The 9,438-nt window shown below is 62.7% G+C and overlaps 1 protein-coding gene across 1 annotated transcript in view; it reads right to left on the reverse strand.

Annotated features, from left to right (window-relative positions):
- Nucleotides 1-1,752: 1,752 nt before the first annotated feature.
- The window catches only part of EXOC3L4 (exocyst complex component 3 like 4), a 12,830-nt gene continuing 5,144 nt past the window's right edge, over nt 1,753-9,438 (reverse strand). Inside the window, exons 4-12 of the mRNA XM_032287300.1 lie at nt 8,690-8,801; nt 8,370-8,492; nt 7,951-8,051; nt 7,718-7,798; nt 4,703-4,817; nt 4,075-4,194; nt 3,835-3,987; nt 3,128-3,249; nt 1,753-2,244 (exon numbers count right to left, since the gene is read on the reverse strand). Of these exons, the coding sequence (XP_032143191.1) occupies nt 2,052-2,244; nt 3,128-3,249; nt 3,835-3,987; nt 4,075-4,194; nt 4,703-4,817; nt 7,718-7,798; nt 7,951-8,051; nt 8,370-8,492; nt 8,690-8,801 (1,120 nt within the window). The 3' untranslated portion in view covers nt 1,753-2,051. The remainder of the gene's footprint in view (nt 2,245-3,127; nt 3,250-3,834; nt 3,988-4,074; nt 4,195-4,702; nt 4,818-7,717; nt 7,799-7,950; nt 8,052-8,369; nt 8,493-8,689; nt 8,802-9,438) is intronic.

Raw genomic sequence — 9,438 nt, forward strand, 5'->3', positions numbered from 1 at the left:
AGCCTCAGCACCCACCACCCCAACCTCAGGGCCTTCTCGGCTTTTCCTTGCAACCCACAGCCTGGGAGGACCTCTGGGAGCATGGGGTCAGAGGGAGGCCAGGGCTCCAGCTCTATGGCTGACTCTGACTTCACCCTCCCCAGCCTGGGAGGCACTGACAGCACCCCCATTTCACAGCTGGAAAAAAAAGAGGCACAGCGAGGTAAAGGAACATGCCTGCGTTCTCACAGGAAGTGGCAGAGCCAGGACGGAACCCCCCACAACCCCACAGCCCAGCCCCAGGACCCTCCAGTGCCAGCCAGGCAGCTCAGTGAGGAGCCTGGGACAGAAGGGTGGGGAAGGGGGTGGCAGGGGTCCTAGGGGAGAACATGACCAGGACCAGACCACACCAACGCCTCCTCTCTCCCCTCCCATGCACCCTGCCTCGGACACTGATGGCCACCTGCTCAGGGGTGGGGTCAAGCAGGGGACAGACTGACCTGTCAATCCTCTTGGGCCCCTCCCCTAGGAAAATACCTGCCCCTCTGGCCCCTGGCTGGGAGGATTCCAGGCATGAAGCAGTGCCCACCTGTCCTCTGCCAGCCTCGGTCTTCCCATAAGGTATGGGGACCGCTTATCGGCACCGGCATCACACACCCGCCCCCACTACAGCCCTGGAGGTGGGGAACCCCAGCCCTCCCACTTCCTCATTCCTGCCCCACCCACCCCACCCTGCCAGGGAGTTCTGGATACTCCCTTGAGCCGGCCTGCCCTGCTCCTGGCCTCCAGCCCTGGTGCCCCCATGAAGGAGGGCACAGCCCGAGCACTTGCCCCCAAAAGAGACAGACAAGCCCTGGGCACTCGACCCCCACGCACCAGGCCCCAGCAAGACTCAGACCCCAGCCCCCAGCCCTGACATGGGAACTGGGGCAGGGCTGCCTGGGGAACTGGCCCCTGGCTGTCCACAGTACCACGAGGGGACCTGGAGGGAACGGGGAGAGACACAGCCCTGCCTGCCTGGCACCACAGCCCTTCAGGCCCTGCCTGCCCTCAGGTGACCCAACTTTGTTGAGCTCTTGGAACCCTAGCCCGCCTGCAGTCACCTGGCCCCCACTCTCGCCAGGGTCAGGGTCAGGCCCAGAGACACTACGGGGGGCCACTGCAGAGGGCTGGGAGGGGCATCTGTCACCACCTGTCTCAGCTGCTCCCTGGAAATCTCCCCATCTCAACTTTCGGCCTCCCCAGCAAGCCTGGCTGCCAATGCAAATGGATTTCCCAGCAGCTCAGCCGCAGGCTGCCACCGAGCTCCAGTGGCAGGTGGTGGGGGAGAGCGGAGGTGCAGGCGCACACTGGAGCAGTCTGCTCGTGCTCACCCGCATACACACTCCACAGTGACACCCCCTGCAGTAACTTGACAACTTTCACTGCTGGGAAGTCCCTCCCACATCTAACCTGAATTCTTCAAGCTGCAGAAGCAGCCTTAGCCTCTTTTTGTCCCTAGGAAGCCCTGAGTCTGCCTTGGCTGGGACAGAGTAGTGCCCAGCCCTGCTGTGCAAGGCTGACCGGGAACAAGGCCAGCGGACCCAGGCAGTGGTGGAGGCAGCCCCTGGTATGCGCCTGCCCCGCTCTGGACCTGCCTCAGTCTCCCCATGGGTTCCACAGGCAGGAGAGGGCCACCCACCAAATGGTGTCACCAGAGAGCCTCCGGCCCGGCCCTTTGGCACACGGGGACCCAGGCCTCCCGTTCCCTGCCCACTCCTTAGGGAGGCACCATCTTAATTCACATTTATTTTTAAAATAAATTCTCTGCTCTTCACTTTCAGACCGGAGGGTGAAGCTGGGCAGCACTGAAGGGAGCTCTGCAACACAAAACACTCCCTCTGATGCCTGAAATCCCTCCGGCAGGCTGCTCCTTCTGGCCTGGCAGCTGTGCTCAGCTGCTGACGACAAAAATTCCCTAACTGTGGTGTCAGAGTTGGGAGCAGGGCCGAAAGTGACTCCCTCGGCTTCTGGCTGACCCCCATGGACCACGGCTCCCCACCGACAGCCGCCCCCTCTCTGGCCGGAGAGCACTAGACGCAGGTGATCAGCACCGCCATGGCACTGGGCACCTTGATCTCCTCGAAGAGCACACGGCCCCGGGGGGCCTCTGCACCCGCAGCCCCGGCCGCAGCTCTCAGCAGGTCTTGGGCGTGCTGCAAGAGATGCTGGTTCCGCCGGCGGCCCAGGCGGCGCAGCGCCAGAATGGCCAGTACGTGGTCCTGCCTGCAGAGACATGCGGGCGCTCACTGAGCACCCCGCAGCACCCGCAGTCCCAGGATGGGGGAACCCGTGGGCTTGGGAGTTAGTATGAGTCACCCTGCATTCCAGGAGTCCGTCAGGGTCAGATTGACTGAGGCCAGGAAGAGCTGTGCTAGGGGAGGGACGGAGCATGGGCCTGAGGGGCACGGCAGCTGGGCTTAAGGGGGCACAGGAGAGGGGTCTGCAGAGCGGGGAAGCAGCCCACACAGGCGCAGAGGGAGACCCGGGGACAGGTTCTGGAGAGGCAGGGAGGGGCTGATGCAGCTGTGGGTGACAGGGCCGGCAGTGGGGAGGGGGGATTGGAGGGGAACGCCCAGGGTGCTGTCTCTGAGCCATAGCCCGAAAGGCAGCCTGGCTGGGAAGGAAGAATTCTCCCCCACCCCACGGCAGGGTGGCCCAGAGAAGGGGCTGACCAGGAATTTTCTGTGCACTCCACATCCTGGAATCTCCAAAAGAATGGAGAGATTCAAGCTGAGATTTCCAAGCACTTGGATGACTCACCGTCCCCCCAGCACACCCTGGGATCAAAGCCTCCTTCCTCCTGGCCCGGTCTCAGAATCCCCTTGCTTTCAGAGAGGGCTTTCTCCCCAAGGGTTCAGGGTCCGCCTCCCTCCTCAGATTCTAGGACTGGAGGCGTGCCCTACCCCAGTGGGGCTGATGGAGGAAGGCTGAGAACAGATTAGGAGAAGGGGCTCTCTCTGTTCCCCTCCAGCCTCGAGGGTCTGAGGGTCCAAGGCCCACCACCAGCCTCTGGTCTTCAGGCCCCTGGGCAGTCAGGTCCAGGCCAGGGCCCCTCCAACCCCAGCCCCCTTGGCCCTGAAGCCAGCGGAGCAGGTGGGGCTCACACCTGATGTCAGGGTAGCTCCGGATGAGAGTCTCCAGGTGCCGCTGGATGTCATCTTTATAAGTCTCGCCCAGGATCTCGGCCACACACTGGATGGCTTGGTCCAGCCACGTGGCCTCGGAACCCTGTGAGACACAGACCACCTGCCCCAGGAGCCCTCTCCCCGCCCCTGCTCCAACTCCTGCAGGGGTGTGAGGTCAGCCCTCCTGCAGCCACTCCAACTGGGTGCTGGGGCTGCCTTCCCCAAACTGGACGGGAGGTGTGCCTAGAAACCGAGGGCTCCTGGGCCTCAGCATTCGTCTCCCTTCCGGTCCCATCCCCACAGGCATCTTCCTGCCTCTGCTCCGACAGGAAAACGAGGCCAGCCTGGGAGTGTTCAGGCCAGACAAGGTGTGTGCAGGGGCTCTGTGCCTCTGCTCTAGGGCTCTGGCCTGAATGGGGAACACCTGCCACAGGCCCTGCCCGTGAGATGGAGCTGCGACCCTCGCCACTTCCCCCCTCCCCTACAAACTGTATGCAAATGTATGCAAAGTGACATCCTCCCACCTGGTCCCACCCCAACCCCACAGGCGCCCCAGTCCCTGCTCCACCTGACCCAGAGTGGGGAGAACAGCTCCCGCCAAAAGCCCTCCCGGTGCTAGGGCCCTAGTCACTGCCACCCCCTCCCCACACAAAGGCAAATGCCCAGGGGCAGCAGACACCGCCCCTACCAGGCCCTGGAAGGTGTCACCGATGGCCTGGGCATCCTGACTCATCTTCTGGGAGCCGCGCATGCGCTCCGTGCCCCGGAACCGCTCCCGCGGCCTCAGCGCCTGCGCCAGGTACTCTCGGACCACGAACCGGTGCACCTCCTGCAGAGCCTCCTGGATGGACCAGAGTCAGAGTCAGGGTCAGGGTCAGCAGCCCCAACCCTGGGCACAGCCCTGCCGGGGCCCTCACCCTTGAGGTACCTGTGCCCGCGGCCGGGCCACATGCTGGAGATGACCAGCAAAGACTACCACCTTGTCCATGAGGGGTCGCAGCCAGTCCCCTGCCAGCCAGCCCCTGGTCCACACGGCCCTGAAGAGCGGCTGGGGACAGAGCGGAGGGAGTCTGCAAAGCACTCCCCCCACCCAAGCCCTCCCTTGAAGCCCAGTGTGCACTCCTGACACCTTCTCTCCTGGGCTGGGGTCATCCCCTCTCCTAGCCACAGGTGATGTCAGGAGCCCTTTTCTGGAATGCCTCTCCCAGGCCCCAAGCTCCAGGGGCAGGGTTTGACTTTGTCCAGTCAGATCTGCTCAGGGTGTCTCCCGGGGACGCCTTGAGGGTCTGGGTGAGGGGCCTAGGCCTGGATCCGGGGACCCACTATCCCAGGCTTTGGGGTGACCACCAACAGCTGGAGACTGAAGTGAGAAGGCAGGCTTCTGGTCGTTGTGCTCAGCTGGGACCTCCCCTGGGTTCCCTGCCCACTACCCTTCACACGCACCCATGAGCTGGTCCCTGGAATAAATGAATGCTGTGACCTGGGCCCCCAGGCTCTAGGAATGGGGGGTACTTGCTGGGCATGCACAGTGTGGAGAGAGGGCCTGTCACAGTCACCTGCAAGTCACGCTGCAGGCCCCAAAGCAGGTGCTTCTGGAAGCTGCAGGTGGCCGCCACCAGGGGCTTCTCCAGCTCCTCTTGGGTTCCTGGGAACCTGGAGAGAAGACTGGTCCTGGGGAGGGGCCAGGACCATCGATGAAGTGGGCAAGGGAGGGCAGGCTGGGGAACAAGGTGGGGCACACAGCCCGTGTAGGGTAAGGCCGCTCCAGCTCCACTCACTTAGACTGCAATGTGAAGGGCAGCCTGTGGGCTGCAGTGTAGCCGCCTGTGAGCAGAGTCAAGTGAGGGGCAGCACGGAAGGCAGGGAGCCGGTCACAGAGGGCAGGGCAGCGGGTGGCTGGCCCATTCTCCTCTGACAGCCCTGGGATGGACTTTCCCTCCCTTTTGGTGATAAACAGTGTGGCATAGCCATACCTTGAGCCTCATAACTGCCCCCTGAAGATGACAATGTCCCTATTTCACTGTTGAGGAAACTAAGGTACCGGCTACGCCCAGTTCCCACAGCCAGGGACACAGTAGGGCAGGCTGGAGTTCCATCAAGGGTTTGGCCAGAGGCTGCCTGACTTACCAACGGGCAGAGAACGCTCCCTGGAGCTGAAACCCAGGGTCCCAGTGCCAAGGACAGGCCTGGCACAGATTAAGGACAAGAGAGTGTTAGAGAAGCAGTGCCTCATGGTCATGCTTTGGATGTAGGCAGGCCTGGTTCAAGTCCCAGCGCCACCACTTACCGGCTGCGTGACTATGGGCAAGTGGCACCTCCTTTCCAGGCCTGTATACCCACCTGTGTGGGCTTGGGATGAGACTCGTCAGGCAGGGGAGGCACTTGCTCAGTGCCTGGCACTCACAGGCGCTCACAAAGAGCCAATGGGAGCTGAGTCCCCTAAGGCACAGAGTTCCACACTGCCCCAGGGAGCAGCTGCTCTGATCCTATTTGACAGGTGGCAAAAGAGGCACAGAGGAAAGTGGCTTGTCCCAGAGCACACAGCCAGCAGGTGGCACAGCTGTTCTTTGAAATCAGATAAATGAGAAGTGAGCACTTCGGAACACTAACATCTACAAACTTCAAAAAAAGGATGCACCCAGTCAGGGTGGCCCGGTCTGTGCCCTCCGGTGCTGGCCGCCCTCAGCACTGATGCATCTGCTGAGGCCTGGCCTGGAGCTGAGGGCACAGAAGGCTGCCAGCCGCTGCCAGCCCACAGGGAGGCCTCCACCTACTGGGGGCACAGAGACCCAGACCCCACCCCAGCACAGCCCAGGGTTCGGGCTCAGGGAGGCTTCCCAGAGGAGGAGGTGTCCCGAAAAGGAAGAAATGCTGCCTAGGACGACGGGAGGGAAGACGGAGGTGAGGCAGTGGGCAGGGGGCTGGGACCCTCGGCCTCTGCTCCGCCTTGAAGAGCTGCCCGCACTCCCCCAGGTCCTCCGCTTGGATGGACACACACACTCACACACACACACACACTGGAGACACACAACCCTCAGCTCTGACACACACACACCCCCGAGACACACCCCTCAGCTCTGACACATGCAAACACACATACACCACTCAGCTCCACCCCACACACATGCACACACACATGGGACACCCCCCTCAGCTCTGACACACACACACACCATTCAGCTCCACCCCACACACATGCACACACACACATGGGACACCCCCCTCAGCTCTGACACACACACACACACACCACTCAGCTCCACTCCACACACATGCACACACACACGGGACACCCCCTCAGCTCTGACACACACACACACCATTCAGCTCCACCCCACACACATGCACAAACACACACACCCGAGACACACGCCCCTCTGCTCTGACACACACACCCCCCTCAGCTCTGACACACACACACACACACACACCACTCAGCTCCACCCCACACATATGCACAAACACACACACCCGAGACACACGCCCCTCAGCTCTGACACACATACACACCATTCAGCTCCACCCCACACACATGCACACACACACACCCGAGACACACCCCTCAGCTCTGACACACACACACACCACTCAGCTCTACCCCACACGCATGCACACACACACACCCGAGACACACCTCTCAACTCTCACACACACACACACACCCCACTCAGCTCTCACACACACATACACACCAGAGATACACGCCCCTCAGGTCTGACACACATACACACCCCTCAGCTCTGACACACACACACACACACCACCCAGCTCCACCCCACACACATGCAGACACACACACACACCATTCAGCTCCACCCCACACACATGCACACACACACACACACACACACTTCCTAGCTCCACCACACATACACACACACAGTTCTGCACACGCACACACATGCACATGCACACCCTCAGCTCCACTACACACACACACACACACACACCCCTCAGCTCTGACACACACACACACACACACAACCACTCAGCTCCACCCCACACACATGCACACACACACGGGACACCCCCCTCAGCTCTGACACACACACACACCATTCAGCTCCACCCCACACACCCGAGACACACGCCCCTCCGCTCTGACACACACACCCCCCTCAGCTCTGACACACACACACACACACACCACACTCAGCTCCACCCCACACATATGCACAAACACACACACCCGAGACACACGCCCCTCAGCTCTGACACACACACACAACCACTCAGCTCCACCCCACACACATGCACACACACACACACACACACAACTTCCTAGCTCCACCACACATACACACACACCTCAGTTCTGCACACACGCACATGCACATGCACACCCTCAGCTCCACTACACACACACACACACACGCCCCTCAAGTCTGCCACACACACATGCACACACGCGCACACACCCCTCAGGTCCACCAACACACGGAAACAAACACACGCTCCTCACCTCTGCCCCCTCCGCGCGCGCGCACTCCCCTCCATCCAGGTTCCCGGCGCTCGCGCGCCCCCTGCCGGCCGCGCCGCGCCGCGCCTGCGCAGGAGCGGCCGAGCCCTACCTGAGCTCCTCGCAGGCATTGATGTAGGCGCCCAGGTGTGGGTCGCTCACCGCCTCCGACGCCAGAAAAGCCTTTTCAAACCTGGGGCAGGATGCACAGCGCCCTTGGTGACCCTTCCTGGCTGCGCGATGACCCTGGGTCCACCCTCCCATCAGGTCCCCGCGCAGACCCCTCCCTCCCACCTGCAGAGCACACCCGGCCGGGTCGCTGCCCTACCGAGGATGAGTCCGCACCTGGGCACGAAGAGGCCGAGCGCCCGCGTGCAGATTCGCAGGGTGGTGGCCTCCAGCTCCGCGGAGATGGCGCCGGCCGCCTTCACGTGCTCGGCCACGAGCTGCGAACGAAGCCCCGCACTGAGCGCGCGTCCCAGCCGCCGACCCCAGGCCGCAGTTCACCCGGTAGCTCCGCCACGCCTTCAGCCAGCCCGCTGTGTCGCTCAGTCGGAAAGCCGCGCAACCCGACAGTCAACTCCCGCAAACCCCCGTCCAGCTGCCTCCCAGCCCCTCGACGTGCCCGAGGTCCCGATTTTCTCCCACGCGGGGCCTCAGGCTCCCATCTAACGGAAGGGTTGGTTAGAACCGTTCTGGGTGTCCCCATCGTGTGCGTGAGGCTTGAACACGCGCCCCTTCCCAGCCCCTGCTCTGGGCCGCACCATGTGGACGTCCATGGACAGCGGCACCCGGTAGAGGCCCTGCAGCACCTCGGGGCCCTCGGCCGCCGCCCAGCGACTCTGTTCCAGCTGCAAGATACGGTCGAAGCAGCTTGCGATCTTGGCCTGCGGGGAGAAGGGACGACCACGGTGAGACCCCCCGGACCCCGTCCCGCGCCGTCCTGGATGAGGGCCTCCCTGTCTTGTCACAAGCCCGCGCCAGGGGCCGCAGGGTGAACCAGCCCAGCTCTGGCCGCCGCGCGCCTGGGCGCCGCACCTCCCCCCGGAGCCTGCCCCCTCCAGCCTGACCCGCCGGGACTGACCTCGAGGAAGCTAGTGTAGTCACTTTCCAGTCGGGCCCACACGTCGGGCGCCAGGAGCGGGGGCAGCGGCTCGGCGGGCAGCGCCAGGCCCGGGGCGCCCAGGAAGTCAGGACTGGAAGGCAGGGCAAGGGGCTGAGGGTGCGCGGCTCTGATGCTGCAGCCGCTGCCCCTCTTCTGGCCAGGCTCACAGTTTAACCCCTGAACCTGGGCATCTGTTCTCACACACACGCTCACACACACACACATAATGCACACATACACACACTGCGGGCACACACACACTGTGCACACACAGTGGGCGCACACCCCCTCCCCGGGGAAGCCTCTGACAGCTGTTCCTGCCCACCTGCAGGACCGTGAAGGACGGTCACCCAGATGGCACTCCACCCTCTCCTCAAACACAGCTCAGGGAACCGCCAAAATCCAACCTACAGCAGGGACGCCCACAGCCAGGAGGATACAGGTCTGAGGCCACACAGTTTAAGGACCAATTTAAGGAGTGTGGGACTTCAGGCAACCTCCCCACACCCCACACCCCACACCCCACACCGTGGGCGCTCCTGCTGGTGGGGCTGGGATCCGCTCCTCGCGGAAAGCAATACACCATCATCCCACTCGCAGAGAGGAAGGTGGCTACTCTCTGCGGGCTGTACCCTGAACCCAGATGCCTGTCCAAAGGGGAAATCGCTGGTGAACCCACGCCAAGCGCTGTGAGCCTGTAGGGGTTGAGTCCATCCTAGAGAGGTGCC

This window comes from Sapajus apella, unplaced genomic scaffold (assembly GCF_009761245.1).
Source record: "Sapajus apella isolate SASKATOON/1434 unplaced genomic scaffold, GSC_monkey_1.0 scaffold20, whole genome shotgun sequence".
NCBI lineage: Eukaryota > Metazoa > Chordata > Mammalia > Primates > Cebidae > Sapajus > Sapajus apella.